The sequence below is a fragment of the Eucyclogobius newberryi genome, unplaced genomic scaffold (assembly GCF_026437365.1).
Source record: "Eucyclogobius newberryi isolate DKJ021-1_F unplaced genomic scaffold, fEucNew1.0.hap1 SCAF_19, whole genome shotgun sequence".
Taxonomy (NCBI): Eukaryota; Metazoa; Chordata; class Actinopteri; order Gobiiformes; family Gobiidae; genus Eucyclogobius; species Eucyclogobius newberryi.
In genome coordinates, this window is record NW_027315823.1 from 8,846,204 (window position 1) to 8,864,301 (window position 18,098).

Consider the following 18,098-nt stretch of genomic DNA (forward strand, 5'->3'; position numbering starts at 1 on the left):
CATGGAATCCTGCAGGTGACGTGCCAGTTTGATGTGTGTCACGCTGCGTTCTGCACAACATCAATCTGGACAAGCTCTCGAAGAAATCAGTCGTGAAAAGGTGCAAAGTCAAGGGGAATATGTGAATCTGATTGGTCAAAGCGTCACAACAACAGGAACAAGCCGAGTTTAATATCAAAGTGACCAACAGACCACTTCCTCGTCCTCAAATACACAAAGCGCTTCGATTTGCACGTTAAAAAAAACAATCTAATCTGCTAAAACTGTCTGCGTCACCATGTTTGTTTAGGTTCATCCTTTTGACTTCTGCAGAACAGAACAGGACTAAAAGGATCCTCAAGAGTTTGTGAGTCAAATCTGGTGAGACGTCATCTGGCCAGGCAGGTTATAGGTGAGGTGCCACCTACCAAAGCGTTGCATACTGTCACTTTAATGTCAAGTGTATTAAGAAAAGTACTTGTAATGATGTTATAATAGTTTATTATGTCCCAACTCAACAATATTTTCCTTCTAGCTAATGTGAGTAAACTAATTAACTTGATTTAACATGTCTTAAACTTGTATTTCTGTGAGAGACGGATTTTTGTTTTGAACGCTAAGCTAATTACCGTATTTTCCGGACTATAAGTTGCACCTTTTTTCATAGTTTTGGCCGGGGTGCCACTTATACTTATATTTATACTTATACTCGGGAGCGACTTATATGTGATATTATTTGTTATTTTCACACTTGCAACTGCATTTCGTACTCCAGTGTGACTTATGTATGTTTTTTTCTTCTCTATTATGCATTTTTTGGCTGGTACGACTTATACTCCGGTGCGACTTATACTTATATTTATACTTATATACTTATACTTATACTCCGGTGCGACTTATGCTACTAAATACGGTACTGACTTTCTATTACAGTTCCAGACTCCACGCCTCTTAACACTATTTACACCGATCCATCTCAATCGCGTGTCCCTCTTGACGGATTTCCCTTTCCAGTCTTTTGTGGCTGATTGCAGGTAATGACAGTCTCCCTCCCTGGCTCTTGTGTGTGTGACAAGATAATAGCAGTGCATGTGTGGCCCCTCCAGGCACGGCCCCGGCTTCTGACACCGGCTCGTCGACAGGGACGTGTGCGTCTCCGTTGTTTAAGACAGGTTTGAAAGGTCAAGTTCACCAGCAGGTTAACCCACTATGATCCAAATATTGATGATAATACCGTATTTTCCGGACTATAAGTCTTTTTTCATAGTTTTGGCCGGGGTGCAACTTATACTTATATTTATACTTATATACTTAGCGACTTATATGTGATATTATTTGATATTTTCACACTTGCAACCGCATTTCATACTCCAGTGCAACTTATATATGTTTTTTCTTCTCTATTATGCATTTTTGGGCTGGTGCGATTTATAGTCCGGTATAACTTATAGTCCGGAAAATACGGTAATAATAAAATTATAATAATAATACAATAATGATAATAATAATAATAATTAAAAAAGAATCGAAAAATAATACAACTAAAAATTATAATATAATGGTAAGAATAATAAGAATAATAAAATCATAATAATAATAATCTTACTATTCTCAATCATGTATAGTCAGAACCCAGAGAAAAACGTGCTCTTAAATCAGGTGAAAATAAATGAAAGCAACTGCGTCGATGAAGCCTGTTTGTTAATTAATAATCTGTAAAAACGTAGAGCTATGTCATGTTTGAAAGCTTAATCTGCCATTAGCTGGGTAATATGGTAATAAGATTTGATCCCTGCAAGTGAAGTGCGAACTCTCTGTCGCAGCAAATTACTTCAGTTACTTCTTAATAACAACATACAAAAACGGTCACGAGCTGCTTGAATCGTGACGGTCCGCCCGACCCGCCATGGTGGTGCTAAAGGCCACAGCAACAAACAGACGTCCACAAAACCATGCCTGTACCGCAGCTCTCCCAGTCACCTGTGCTGTTTTCACAACTCGACTTCACACACGTACTCACCTTTGTAAACGCCTTCATTTAAATATCGGATGGGTATTACAGTTCCGTGTAACCGAGCAGCAAAGCGATCGAGATGGGGACGTGCAGTGAATCGAATTTGGATCGCAGGCGAGATTCAGTCAACTCTAATCGTCAATGGGGCTATTAAGATAAGATAAGATATTCCTTTATTGTCCCACATGGGGAAATTTCATTGGTGCAACGCAGGTAGATACAGAGGTAGATACAGAAGAACAGATCACTTATAGGAAGTCTGAAAAACACTTTCAGTGTATTAGCAGCCAATCCAGAAAAAGGGTGTGGTTTGGAACAGAATTCAGACTTTTTTGTGTTTTTAATGAGATGTTGATAGCTATAAAAGGAAAACAAATCGTCCATATTGTCGCCCCGCCTCAGATGGAGATGAAATTAAGTTCCCTTCACGGTCCCGAGCAGGGTTTGTGTTGGTGCAGTGAACCTTTCCAGAAAGTCACCCACAGGAGTCTAGAAAATATGACATTTTCAATCGAAGTGGTGGACATAAAGTGCACTGACAAGATGGTATAATGAATCCTCTTAACTTTGAAATGATTGCTGCTTGTTTTAGACCAGAGTGCAATGAAATGAAGTCCGTTTTAAGGAGAAAAATGGTCCTCAATAGTTGCAGCAGACCGTCACCGCTGGCCCATGGAGTTGAGCTGACAAATAAAAGTCATTAAACTGTTTTAAAAATGCGTGCTGTGGGAGTCGACGAGAACTGGAAGTCCAGGGGTGATGTAATTGCAAATGTCAGACGCTTGTAAGTCAGTGCGCAGACCGTTGTGTGGGAGAGAGCGGATTCGAGAGAGGAACCGAGCCGGACGCGCACACATGCATCACCATTATCGCCATTATCTATGCCGCTTTTATCAAAGACAAACGCCGGCTGAACTTTGCTCGCTCACAGTGTGAAGTGATGTTAAGGATGAGCTCTCTGTCACCTGGCTAAAAGACAAAGGCCTTTAATGTGGCCCATTTCAAAGAATCGTAAAACTAGTCAAATAATAACCCCGCGGTGGCAACGGTCCAGCACAAACAACTCTTCCTGTCGCTTCGGAGCTCGCTCATATCCGAGCAACTGCGATGGAAGTGGTGTACGCGCAGGGAAAACCCGCCACCTTTTCACACAGCGGTCAAACGGTAGAAAGTGGCAATATCTTATCAACTATGACAAGGTTAAAAGCATAAGACGCGACGCGAGATTTAGCCCTGTAAAAGATAAATGTGCCGGGCTAAAACGGCAGTCGCGTCAACTTTAGGGGAGGCTAAAAGACATTCGCCGTGAGGTCAGAGAGGTGAACGTATTTCTTAACATTTGTGTTACAGACTCGCCACCGCCCCCACAAAACCCACCAAACCGCACTGAGCCTTTGAGATCACTTAGACGGCGAGCGTGACTCAAGCTTGGGAAGGCCACATCTTGGGACCATGTGGAGGGCCGGTACTCTCCGCCGGCTTCTCTTGGGATACGGCAGGGCAAAAGCAAGCAAACATGGACATGGAGGGGTCTGCACTGGCCCCGGGCCATGCATGAACCAGGATCTTCGACGCCGCTTTACACATGTATGTGCGCACACACGCCGTCTACGCGCGGAGCATGCTTTTGCATTAAGCTTCAGGGGTCTTTGTAAATGCGTTCTGGTCTGAGAAAGTAGACCAACGACCCTAATTAAACTCAAACGATACCATGTCGTTTGGATGGACCTCGTATTCTGTAGGTCACGCGTTTATTATTTAGTATGCTAACAGATTTCGCTTTAACGTCGGACCGTTTTCTCCAGACGAGCTAAGAATAAATGACATTCCAGCTGTCTAGACACCATAATGATAATTGTGATTTCAAATATCAGCACAAGTACAATAGGCTAATAATGAGCGCGCCCACGTGACTTCTGGATCGCTCTCTCTGTCCCGGTTGCCTAGACTTGTCTGGGAGAGAAGCTGCACCTCTCGCTCTGCGTCCAAGTCACGCTTTTTTTTGTAACATCTTCTCCAGATTTCCAAACTCGTACCAGATGTAGAGAATTCACAGATGATTCATCGATCAAACCCACTTTGTAGACACCGACTTCGGGAGGAGGGGGAGCAAAAGTTGGCGCTCGCAAGTGTCTTCACAAAAGGCCCATCTATTCTGCTGACTGGATTCTTGCAGAATGACTTGTGGCAGCAGCTGTTTGATTGTCATTAAATTCAGTGTGCGCCGTGCATGAGCTCATTCCATATCTTCCCCCCCCCCCCCCCCCCCCCCCCCCCCCCCCCAGACGTGGAAGGGGCTGTTAAACTCCTATTTGTTCGCGGCGAATTGCTCGAACGGCTGCGATGCTTTAGAAACTTCCAAGTGGAGATAAGTGAGAAAAAAACAAGCGAGATTATCTTCCCGGCGATAAGATCATCCGAAACGTCTTAGAAATGCTTGAACTGCTTTCTTCGGCGACCGGCCCCGAGGAAAACGCGAGTCGCAGGGCAGGAAAACGATGACAATAAACAAACTCGGTTTAATCACTCTCAATACCGCAAGATTACAGGGCTGTGCGGAGAGAAATGCCCTGGAAACCACAAGGACTCTGCCTGCTGAGTAGTGCTGCTGCTGCTGCTGCTGGCGGCCTCTGCTCTTAAAAGTTTGAGTTGTAAATCAGGAGAACTAGTAAAACGCAGGGAACAAACATTACAGCATTAAGACTTAACACCACAGTTAGTCTTTGAATTTAAGTGGCGGAAATGGAAGCTTTTTAAGAATAGGGATGGAAATGGTTCTAATTTAAGCATCTGATAGGTCCTACTTAATAGCTGTTCCGGTCCATTACCCTTGCAACATAGAATAGAAAATAACTACCGTATTTTCCGTACTATAAGCCGCATCTTTTGTCATAGTTTTGGCCGCGGTGCGACTTATACTTATATTTATACTTATATACTTATACTCCACAACTGCATTTCATACTCCAGTGCAACTTTTATATGTTTTTTTCTTCTCTATGATGCATTTTTTGGCTGGTGCGACTTATACTCCGGTGCAACTTATAGTCAGGAAAATACGGTATTCAACAGGTTATATTATGAAGCTGCCCTGGGCCAAGGTAAGTAAAACTAATTGAATACAACTGATTCAGAAACAGAGAAAGTTTTAAAAAGAATTTGTTAAAGTCCCTACATTGAAGACTTTGTACTGAATGTGACGGTTCTATCAATCCCGGATGACTGAAAAGCATGATTCCCTATCTGGGTTTCGTAGAATCATAGTTACATTTGCAACTTTAGATTACCGTATTTTCCGGACTATAAGTCGCACCAGCCAAAAAATGCATAATAGAGAAGAAAAAAACATGTATAAGTTGCACTGGAGTGTGAAATGCAGTTGCAAGTGTGCAAATAACAAATAATATCACATATAAGTCACTCCGGAGTATAAGTATATAAGTATAAATATAAGTATGAGTCGCACCGTGGCCAAAACTATGAAAAAAGGTGCGACTTGTAAAAGTCCGGAAAATACGATAATCAGCTCCTGGAAATGAAAATGAATCCGTTTAAATGCTTTGTATAGGAAACAAATTCGCATTTAACGTATAATGATAATGGCGTTCCTGTGTGACAGTGGCCGAGGTTTGTGAGGAACATTCACCCACCGAGCCGACAAAGCCGCTGCCCTATGCCCCAAACGAACCCTTCCGTCGCGAGGGCCCGTCTCAAGCTAAATCCTCGAGTGGCCCTCTATTCCCGCAAGCCTCGGCGATCTGCAGCTCCGCCCCTCTAGTGACCAAACCGCTCCCCAGCAGGAAACCACCAACACAAACCCATTTCCTGAAATCACAGCCCAACACCAAATTGCCGGGGGAAGGCATTTATACCGTGAAGCCATACTACGAGGCTTCTGGTCATGGTAGGACGCATCGTGGTGTATCGCAGACCCACACGAGCTGTCACAAAAGAGGATCTGACGTTGCGCACTTCACTTCCCTGCCTTCTTTGGCCACAGATCGCACGGCCAGATAAAAACACAAATTAGGTCCGAAAAAAGCTGGCATGACCGAACCAATGGCTACACGAATGAAGACACACGCACCGAGTTGGCGAACAGACACAACGTATCTCCTTCATCTCTATCCAGCCACGAAATTAGTAACGCTCATGCTTTTATTTACAAGCGAAATCCCATTACGGCCGTGGCACAGTGCGCAAAAGTGCTTTTAAACACATTACCGTGGCTGCAAATAAGATAAGGCTCTACTCCAGGGAGGAAATATGTGACTTGCTTTGAATATTATTAGCCCATTCAAACATGTAAGATTTGTATTAAATAATGACTAATACTGAATAAATGAGAGTGAAACGTTGTTGGGTTCCAAGAAGTTTTTCTTAAACCATTGTTTGTTTTGACGTTGGAAGCATTAACATTTTTCCTCTATTTCAAGAACTATGTCCATATTTGTTCATAATGGAAACTATGGTAGATCCTCGAACAAAAAGAGACTATTTACAATTCTACCAGTCACTACACACATTTCTTAACTGGCTGTGGTTCTAGTTGTATTTTATACTGCAAAAAGTACATAAATTGTAACATAAATAACCTCACATTGCGTAACTATTCCTGTATCGGCCCCAAAATGCACAGTAAGCACTAACTCTGAGAGGTATTTGCATCCATTAAACTGGACAGGAATTAGCCAAAACGTACAATTTAATAAGATCACTTTTGGCCACAAGTGAAATTATCCATACTTAACTTTTGAGGCTTTCAAAGTAATCACGCAGAATTCTGGCACAACGTCAGATCTTTGTGGAAAAAGGAGTCGGAAGCCTTTGAGTTACGTGCCAGCATAATAAAGCTATATCAGGCAGACATAAAGCCATACAATTGCAGGTGTTTTAAGAAGATAACCCGAGTCATAAAGTCATATCCTTAAAATAAAAAACTATGCTGAGAGCTTTCACTGATAAAGTCTAACCAAGATAAAAACACGTCGCCTTCGATGAGTCTTTTTCTGAACTTTATTAAGATGCAAATGCCAGCGTGGAACAGTGTTTCCCGTATTTTTCTGAGTATAAGTCGCACCAGCCAAAAAATGCATGCTAGAGAAGAAAAAAACATACTCCAGTGCAACTTTTATATAAGTCGAAAAAAACATATATAAGTTGCACTGGAGTATGAAATGAGGTTGCAAGTGTGAAAATAACAAATAATATCACATACACGTCTCTCCGGAGTTCAAGTATAAGTATAAATATAAGTACAAGTTGCACCCCGGCCAAAACTATGAAAAAAGGTGCAGCCACTGTGCACAAAGGCTGAAAGAGCAGTGACAGACAGGATGAACAGCAACAGCACTTGGCTATGAGGGGCTTCAGGGGGCTGGGCACAAGTGTCATTATTATTCATGGTTTAGAGGACTTGGTAGAATAGAAGATGCATTCCTCACTTCCCAGGGGCAGAACAACCTTCATATGTGACAGAAACCTCAAACTCAACCCCAGAACGAAGCAACAAACGGAAAAACAAAGAGCGATAACCCCAATATTTTCATTCGCCTTCAACTATTGCAGATACACTATAACAAAGAGCGACACTGTCCATAAGCAATCCCTCATTCCGCTCTAAGCAGACGTTTCCCAAGCTGCCACAGGATGTTTCATTAAAACGACCTGATTTGGCTCATTTCTGAAACGTATTCCCAGGACAGAGTTCCAACTGTTGTCGGTCTAACCCGGCGTAACCTGTGAATAAGTTTTAATAAACTCAATTTGTCAGTAATTGCCGCGACACAAAGGGTGATAAATTGGAAAGCATAAAGAAGAGCACTGTGTCTCATGACATGTCTGGCTCTGTTTGTTTACACAGCCCAAGGAGCTGTTGGTTCACTCCAGAAGTCATCATTCACATCCAAAGCCCACATCCAGCATCTATGTGTCACGTTATCAGGACACATGTCAATCTGCAGCATATGGGACGGTCACATATCGGGACACATGTCAATCTACAGCTCATGGGACGTCCAGGCATGAGACCAAATTGTACTGTGGTCGCTTCCATATTGTGTGTTTGTAGAGTATAAAATAGAAACATAACACATTTGAACAGGCTGTAATAGGCAGTAGGCCCAGCAAAGCATCACAATTGGGTTTAGAAGAAACAATCTAATGAATTTACAACACAACACCTAAAGGATTGTCTTATAATGCAGTCAATAAAATGTAACAGGTTATTGAAACTGTGTAGACAAGTTCTCCTGTGCTTTGATTGTAGAGTTACAGTTGTCTTAAAGCAAGTTCTCAGACTAACAGTTACACTTTGATAACTCTAAACTGTCCCTGAACGTTCTTTTACGCATGTTATTTAGCAGTATACAGTGTGACAAAGAGTGATACTCACAGAGACACTGTCCCGTCAGGAAGCTCCAGGGGAACAGCGGTCAGTCCCAGGCCGCTACAGTCCACGGAATCTCCACGGCAAGTGCAGTTCTGGGCACAGAGCACGTCCGAGCCCAGTCCAGAGCCGACGGTCAGCTCAGGTATGAAAATTAAATGACAAATAAAACAAGAAACCAATCCAAATCTTCCCAGGGACGCCGCCATTTTGTATCCAGTTAAATAGCGCGGCCGCGGGAGCACCGTCTCCGAACCCTTAACCGAGGGATAATGCGGCTTTCAGAGAGACACGGTCCCCTTTATAACGCATTAATAACGCGTTTATAACCCCGTGTAGTCCGACAAACGAGGGCTTGTCAAGGAGAGCACAGAATCCATCTCAAACAGTCATTTTTTGCGGGACGAGTTTCCAGTCTAAACTTTCTATGGGACTCGGAAGCGGAGCGCGGATCAAAAAGTGACTCAGTTTAAGGGAACAATTGGCAATAATAAGACAAGGAAATATGCAAAGAAAGCAGCTCGTTTCAGTCCCCAAAACACGTGAGTTACGTTGATATCTCCATGTCCGACAGCAGAAGGTTGTAGTAACGTGCGGTGGGGGAAAAGGACACACAGCGCAGCCCCCGATCCTTAAATTAGACTCGCGCGGCCAGAGAAACTCCACAAACTTGGCACCGCGTTCACGCACAGCTTCGGCGTGAAGGTTAAAAGGGCCCGCGGTGTCGGGGAAACTAAACCAAGTAAAAGTTTAGAGTTTAAAAAAAGTGTTCTCCGCTCGTCCGCGGATCAGCTCCAGCGCCGCCGCGTATCGCCCCGAAATCTCAACACTTCTTCGCCGCGGCTTAGATCCAAGTGTCCGATGCTGCGCGCGGAGGTCCCCGGTCCCCAGCGTAATCGGGTGCACTCTGCGCTCACTAAATCCCGACGATCCAATTAATAGCAGAATATGTTGGGTCTCCTCCTTTCCCAACGCCGTCTTCAGTTTTCCCCTTTCTTGAGTTTTGCTGTTACTTTTCCCTTTTTTTCCCCCCCTCGGTGACCGCTCTGTGTGAAGTCCCACGTTGGGTGCACAACAGCGGAATAAAGGTCCGCCTCCTCCCGTTCGCGATAGGCTGTTAGAAGATGACGGACGGGGAAGCGAACGCGCCTGATTGGTCGCGGGGGAATTTTAGGGCATCTCGAAGTTGGACAGCCAATGAGGGGCCGTCACTCAGCGCCCCGCGAGGCCCGCCCATGTTTCCCACCCCGGGGTGTGAAACCGCACCGCCCCCTCTCACTCTCGCTGCGTCTTAAAGGAACAATCACCGAGATCTGGCGGCGTAATCGCATTATAACAAACCGTAATAACATAATAGCTTTGAAGCGCGACCGCAAAGGCTTTTTTTGAAAAGTTTATATGGGCTAAAAAGTTTGAGGGTTAAAACGTGACGGTCGAACGGGAGCGCGCAGGTTGTAACAGACTCTGCAAATGCCACTGGATGTTTTGTAAAAAAAAAGTTCAAAATCTGGAAAAAAAAGGTGCGTTGTTGTTGTAGTTAACAAAATGCACAAAGTATGAATGTGTTTCGGTGAATAGTAAAATATGACATGACAAAATTAATGCATAAGGTGTAAAGTAAATACAATATGGACAGAAATGCTAAATAACAATTCAAATGGATAAGATAAGATAATCCTTTATTGTCCCACATGGGGAAATTTATCTTTTGCAACACAGGTAGATACAGAGGAAAAGAACAGTTAACTTAAAGGAAGTTTGAAAAAAACACTCTCAGTAGAAGATCTCTTATAAACACTTATAAAGTGTTGTTGGCATGAGTTATTGAAGTGACAAGTGTTATAATGTGTTCATGAGTCCAACAGCGGCGGGACGAAACCGGTCCAAATGGTAAGGAAGTCTCATACATAAGCATACTTAAAAGATTTTAACATATGGTGGTGGGTCAAGGCAGGACTGTGCTCGTAACCTGATGTTCTTCCAGACCAAAGGCCATCTGTTTCTTGGGTTTAGATGGAAAAAGTTAGGTTTCATCCAGATCTTTGCGCTGCAGGACTGTAGTGGGACCATTGTTCAGCTCATGTGTTTTGAATAACATCTTTTCATTAGTCAGCAAAAGAGGAACTGAACTGTACTGAGAACTATTCCCATGGGCTTTCCCCAGGTGAGGCACGTTTAAAACAGCTTAGTTAGCTGTGGACCACATGACAAACTTTAAAGTGAGTTTAGAGTTCATTAATAAGCAGTGATTTCTGTCTTCAGTAGATTGCACTTGATTGGTTCGAACAAGCCCCCACAGTGTCAGAAGTCTGTCACTCCCAAACTGTTCACCCAACTGCAAAATATAAATCTTGACAAACAGAAAACTCCTCCTTATCATATATGAGGACTTTCATTGTGCTCGTAGGCAGAAAAGGAGGTCCCACCACATTTCGCAGTACCTTGCACAGCCCTTCAGTCACTAGAGTGTCAGTATACTTATGCACAAATGTATTGTTAATGCAAATGTTAAGTATGTCCAAGTGCACAATAAAACAACGTCTATTTTTGGGGCTATTGCTTGCACACAGATCTTTTGAAAGTCTACACTAATTGCAGAATGATAGCACAAAAGTCTTTGCAAATGTTGAAGACATCTTTGTCCATTTTTTTCCACATCTGTGATAAATCAGTAGACGTGTCAACTTTTCAAGCCCTGCATTTTTTGTCATATGCATGATTGACTGAGTGAAATGACTGACGCTGTCAGAACTGCTTTTATGAATGCTTCATGCTTGGAAAAGTCCCAGATTTCATGCTATTAATCACAGTAGCAGGGACAGAGATATTCACACCTGCAACACTGCAGGCAATAGCCCAGTTCCTCCTTCCTCTCAGTGAACAGGCCCAGGTTTCACATTGCATCATGTATGTGTGAGAACGCACAAGCCCAGAGGTGAGGCCCATAGGCACATCAAAGATATGAGAATCTGTTTAAACTTGAGTTTACTGGTGAGGAGCTGTGTGTATCAGCCACAGAAATCACGTTAGTTGCAGCTGAGGAAAACTTACAGATTAAAAAAAGTCTGACTAAAGATCTGCTTAAAGAATGTTATGGCTCATTTGTCACATTTGAGTGATATACGGCGCTTTTATTGAGCACTGAAAGAAACAAATTACTTAAACGGACGACCCATAACTTCAATGTCACAATAGAAATGCAGCTGTTTTGAGCTCCACTGAAGTGACAGGCGGTCTGTAATCTCAGCAATCCCAAGTATGCGACACTATGCATTTTTATTTTGCTTGCATGGTTTGGGCATTTGGACCAGGTAGTTTGGCCCTCTATTTTAAGAAGGCTGCTGACACGTCTTTTAACGTGATTTATCTGAATGATGACCTGCTGCGGACAACTTCGTGCACAAATACTGCCAATGCTGCGAGCCCATACCAGGTTGAGATGGCGAGTAAAAGACAAAGCTGTGGCATTGAGCGTGTCAAAGAAGATCATCCCTGTTTATGTCAAAGTTCGCTGCTGTTGTTGTCCCTTGAACTTCAAAAATGGAGCTTTGGTCTCACATTACTTTTGGTTTAAATGAGGAAGATATATCGTATTTTCCGGACTATAAGTCTTTATACGTTTTTTCATAGTTTTGGCCGGGGTGCGACTTATACTTATACACTTATACTTATACTCTGGAGCGACTTATATGTGATATTATTTGTTATTTTCACACTTGCAGCCGCATTTCATACTCCGGTGCATTTTTTGGCTGGTGCGACTTATACTGCGGTGCGACTTATACTCCAGAAAATACGGGTACTTGGTGAGGGTTGTTTTATGGCCTTGCTCATCACTGTAAAAGTTTGTGTTTGCCAAGGTTGGAACCAAAATCAAAACAATGATCGCCGACCAAGAAAGGAACAGGTGCACGCTCCCAAAACGGGAACGGTTTTCGGCCGTCTTGACATTTCAGGGTTTCTCTTCCACTGGTAACGATTGATCCATGATACGAGATATGAGGAAAAGCATTAGTGGGATCTGCCGCGTGTGCCGTTGTGTCCGCTCTGCTACGCGCTGCTGTGTGGAGCCTGTCATGAGGGCGCATTGTAAAGAAGATAACGGCTGCACCAGATGAGCCATGAACTGGGTGTGTGCGTGTGCGTGTGTGTGTGTGTGTGTGTGTGTGTGTGTCTGTGTGCTTGCATGTTTTTAACACCAACCACATTTGTGTTTGCACAGCTGAAGAAGAATGAAACTGTCAGTGCATACGTGTCTGAAAGAAAGCCTAACGCATCTGGACATTCGGGACAGGAATTCCACACCACGGGGCCCAGTGCTAACCCTACAGTATGTTTCTATTTAAACATACACATCTGCAAAACCGTATTCACTTTCAAGTCCAAAATCTATTTCTAGCAAAAATAAGTTAGTCATGGATTTGTATATGCTTTATAAACATGATTTTTTTTTTAAAACTTGAGAACATGAAATTCAATCAATTTAATTAAAAGTAATATATCCCCGACCTTATTTCTTCTTCCTGTCAGAATCAGAATCAGTTTTATTGCCAATGTCAGTGAACAATTCAGAACTAGGAACTTTTTATGGCGTTAAGGTGCAACATATAACAATGTATAATAATAATAATGATCATAATAATAATGATAGTAAAAAAATAATAAAAAAAAGTATGTTAACAGTATGCTAGAATAAAATAAGGCGTGCAAAATAGAATGTGCAGAGAAAAAGTATTGTATTTTCCAGACTGTAAATGGCACCAGCCAAAACATGCATAAAAGAGAAGGAAAAAAACATATGTAAGTTGCACTGGAGTATGAAATGCGTTTGCAAGTGTGAAAATAACAAATAATATCACATATAAGCCGCTCCTGATTATAAGTATATGAGTATAAATATAAGTATAAGTCGCCAAAACTATGAAAAAAGGTGCGACTTATAGGAAAATACGGTACAACAAGATCAGAGCGATAGTGCAAAACTGGAAACTGTCACCTTCTTGTTGGTGGAAATTCAGAGCCTGAACCCCCGTCATAATTTCTCACCCTTATTTGCAGTAACTCTTAGCTACAACTCACATCTTTCCCAGCCGCAGAACCACGTACCACCTTAATGCCAACTTACCTCCCGCTCTCTCCACAGCAGTGTCTGGGTCCCTGTAAGTGAATATTCTGCTTGTTGATCTATTTTACAAACAGTTCATTGCACGTTGATGATTCGCTTTCGGTTTTGAAACAGTAGTAAGCAAAAAAGCAAGGAGAATGTGCCAGTGCTGGTGATAGTAGCACTGACAAGCAAGTATAAAATAGGTGCCAGGATGGATGTTTGAGGCCTGGAGCGATTCCTCACGCTCGTCTATAAGTGGAATCTTCAAAGATAACAAACCATCTGCTGCAGACATGCATCAACTATAAACCGGAGAGGGGGAAATGTGGCCAACTCATCATGAGACGGGACGAGATGGCTAACGGGTGTGCAGGAGTGTGGACATACCTCGCTAATAGAAAACAGCACCGGTGTGACCACTCCTGCCTGCACCACGCGGTGACGCTCGGTCATGCATAATATAAAAATACACAACAACATTAATGGTGCAATAACTTTAATGTTGATATTTCCGCAGCCCGTTTGTGTCCATAGAGGTGTTCTTGCTTTTCCTGGTATGTTCCACAGTATGACATTTAGGAGGGTAAGCGACTAAAAACTCATGTCACTGCAGTTCTCCATATAAATTCCTAAAATTGTAATAAAATAATTTAGTTGACAAAAAAAATGATGGCGCAACTGACTGATTAATCGAGTACAAAAGGCCTACATAGCATTAAGCGTACCGTATTATCTGGACTATAAGTCGCATCGTAGTATAAGTCGCACCAGCCAAAAAATGCACAATAGAGAAGAAAAAAACATAAATAAGTTGCACTGGAGGATGAAATGCGGTTGCAAGTGTGAAAATAACAAATAATATCACACAAGCAAGTATAAGTATATAAGTGTAAATACAAGTATAAGTCGCACACCAGCAAAAAAGGTGCGACTTATAGTCCGGAAAATACGGTATATCTCCATGGAGACCACCGGGTCAAGGTCAGATCTGTAAGAATTTATGTTTTCAAGGGATATTTTGAGCAATAAAAATAACTATATTTGTTTACTGTTAGATCGATCCAATGTCCTTCTGTGGAACTCAATAACATCTCCACTGAGTTCAGAAAAGTGACATTGTGCACCTTTAAATAATTACAGTTATAAATTAAAATCAGCAAATTTGGACAAATTCATGTTTGGTGCGTTCTCATTCATGTTTCGTGCTTACATATGTACATTTACAGGTGGATCTCTTTGCAATGTGGATTCTTTAGCCAAAGTGGATTTCCAGATGGTTAAGACTTCAATTTATTTCACTTTATTGCTTTATGATAAAGGTCACAGGAGACAGCGTGCAGGAGCTCCTCTTGCAAAAATATCGATGAAACAGATTTGAACTATATTAGGCCCACAATTACCTGATAATTGTCCCCCGTTTTTTACACTTTTAATCAGTGTCTAAATGTCCAATCTTCTTCCAGGTATAGGATGTTTGAGGATGTTTGATGATAAAGAAAAGAGACGATCCGCACAACTCGATTAGCTCCAAAGAGATTAAATAACAGGTGTGCCGTGCGGGTGATTTCTTTTCTTTTTTTGTGACAATGTTTCTGTGATTCTGCATCTTCAGGACGGATGTGCACGTCTCTCACCCCTTTCACTGACGTCTTTCAAGCGCCTTTACAGACAAATGTTCCAACTAAACCACTCACTCACTTGCCCATAACCTCCAACCTACATCCCGCCAACCGCCTGTGCTCCGCAGGTGTCCAAACAAGCCTCTCCATTCTCCACTTTGAATTATTTTGAATATGCCCGTCCTGGATGTGCGGCTTAATATCGACATTACTCATCACCGTTCGTCCGATGGGCAGAGTGAGTCGAGCGGGTGCCGTGTGCCAAGTTCCTGTCAGGAGGCTAAAAAAAAAAGTCACGGCCCACGGACCCGACGGCGAGCCGATGATGGACGAGCACCTCCCTAACCTGTTCCATCACGAGCCGGGCGGGGCAAAGCGACGACTGTTTGGCTTACCTGTCATGCGCGCCGTGAAGGCATGCATTGTTGAAAGTAGAGCCAAGGTGGCACTCCGGTTTCCATTTGTTCTCAACAGGTGTTTACTTGTGTCCACATCGCTGACATCCTCACCTCGCCAAAGACAAAGTTTCGTGTTGATTTTGCGGATTCAGTGACACATGGGTGGAGATGGTGCGCTCTCCTTTGTGTGTATCTGGCAATGGTTGTTTTAATAGGCCTTGTCAATAGAATATTTCATTAAAGAAGCAATGGGCTGGAACAGTTTTTGTTGGGTGCAAAGCGAGGAATGCGCTTGTTTGGCTCTTTGAAAGGTGACTTCTGTGCGGCGGGCCAAGCGCTCTTTTTGTCTGCCAGCGCTCTTTGTTTCAGTGCCTTCCAGTGTGAATGCGTTTTGGGCAGAGAAGGCTCTTATTCAGGCCTTTGTCCGTTTACCTTTGTTGCCAGCTCCCTAAGAAATTGACTTTTGTTTTGTTGAATGTAATTATCAGTGTGCCAATGAGTGAACCCGTTGCCCTGGCTTTCACCAAATCTGTCTTGTTCTACAGCAGTGGTTCTTGGAATTTTTCGCAGTAAGTTCCACCCTGGAAATTTTTTTTTAGTCCTGACTTTTAGAGCTTTGCATGGTCAGGTCCCTTTGTACATCAGCACCGTACATTCCCCTTCGCTCGCTGAGGTCTTTGGATCAGTCCCTCACACCGTACGTTCCCCTTTGCTCGCTGAGGTCTTTGGATCAGAACCTCACACCGTACGTTCCCCTTCGCTCGCTGAGGTCTTTGGATCAGAACCTCACACCGTACACTGGCCCTCGCTCGCTGAGGTCTTTGGATCAGAACCTCACACCGTACACTGGCCCTCGCTCGCTGAGGTCTTTGGATCAGAACCTCACACCGTACACTGGCCCTCGCTCGCTGAGGTCTTTGGATCAGAACCTCACACCGTACACTGGCCCTCGCTCACTGAGGTCTTTGGATCAGAACCTGCACAACTCAGTTTATTTTGGGACTGATTGACTGTATATAAGTTTTTTGTGCTTTTATTATTTTATTCTGTGTTTTTGTGAAGAACTTTATGACTACTGTCTGTGAAAGGTGCAGTACAAATAACATTTACTTACTTATTTACTTACTTACTTTACTTACTAAATCAAAAGTAATATAGGTATAAATGTTCTTGATATAACGTACACTTTTATTAATAATTATCCATTTAGTCAAGTCTGACTGGACCCACAGCCTCGTCAGTGCTGCAATCTAACCATATGCATGCTCTTACCTGCGCTTCTTAGAGTTTGAGCTTTGGGGGAAATGCCAAACAAGGACGTAACTAAACCAGGATGACTAAATAACTAAAGTTGGGCCTTTACTTGTTCATGTAAAAGAGTATATTGTTGGCTGAAGGTCCAGAATGATGTTTCTCTATTTTAAATGCACATATTAATATTAGTCTGCAGTCTGGTCATCGGTTTCATCTCCCAGAGTTCCAATGGGCATAATTGATGAACGCAAACTGTCTATCTGTCCATTCAAAACAAATATGGCCGCTTACAAGGAAAACGAAAGGAATTTCTGCAGATTTCTGCTGACTCAATGAGCAAGGCACACAATCTGGTGAGAGAACTTTGATATGGTTTTAAATGATGGATGGCCAATGAGCTCCGTTGTTGCATATGCTTCACTCAAACAGATGAAACATGTATTCTGGATTCCAGGAGATTAGTACGATCTCCAACCTTAACTTTTTAAAATACAAGCAATGTGCCAAAGGGTTATAGGAACATATTCATGAACTACTAACTTTCTCCTTTCACACTTTGAAAATCAGGTATCCCCTCTTTAAGTGTCGGCACCAAATTACAGAAGCAGGTATACAATCACCTTCATAAAAACAACACTACAGACTCCTAATGCCAGCAGGAATCCAGGTACCACAAACTTAACTGCTCCTGCTTTTTTCAAACACTGCAGCAAGTTTTTTACACCGAGCTTGTTAAATCATTCCATTTAAAGCTGAATCACACACAGTAAAAACACAACACCTACCGTTTGACCTGTCCAATTTCACGCTCGGTTGCGCTTAAGCCTGTAGCCTTTCCTCATACCCTGAACGCTTTAATTAGCTGGCCCAAATTCAATTAGACCTTCAATGGCGCAATGGGCTGAGGTGGAAAATTCAATTTATTTCAAGCAACTGGATACCCATTTTTACTGCGCGTAGAACCAGATGGCTCGCCCCCTGCGTGCGCGCGCTGTACATGTTTACGAGCAATTCATCCGGCATCATTACATTATCTTAAACGTACCATTAGCTGTGGAGAAATGGCAATTAGCTGCTGCGTTAACCGCTGCCGTGGCTGCGTGCGTATACGTGCAGTTTCCGCCTGTGCCTGGGAATAGCAAAAACACCGCTTTCTCTCCCCAATTGAAAACGTCACAATAGTTAGTCATTCAAATTCAAGAACAGGAACCTTTAAAATAGTTCGGGGTTTGCACAACACGGCACTTAAAAACGCTAAGCCACCCAGTGGGCTAACGAGCACGGGGCTGACATTCCATCAGAGCGGAGAATGAACTTGTATTAATCAAACCTTTTGCAT

At 42.8% G+C, this 18,098-nt stretch overlaps 1 protein-coding gene across 1 annotated transcript in view; it reads right to left on the bottom strand.

Annotated features, from left to right (window-relative positions):
* The window catches only part of lrig1 (leucine-rich repeats and immunoglobulin-like domains 1), a 28,271-nt gene extending 19,154 nt beyond the window's left edge, over window positions 1–9,117 (bottom strand). The window contains exon 1 of the mRNA XM_072451641.1: window positions 8,388–9,117. Coding sequence (XP_072307742.1) covers window positions 8,388–8,590 — 203 coding nt within the window. The 5' untranslated portion in view covers window positions 8,591–9,117. The remainder of the gene's footprint in view (window positions 1–8,387) is intronic.
* Window positions 9,118–18,098: the final 8,981 nt, after the last annotated feature.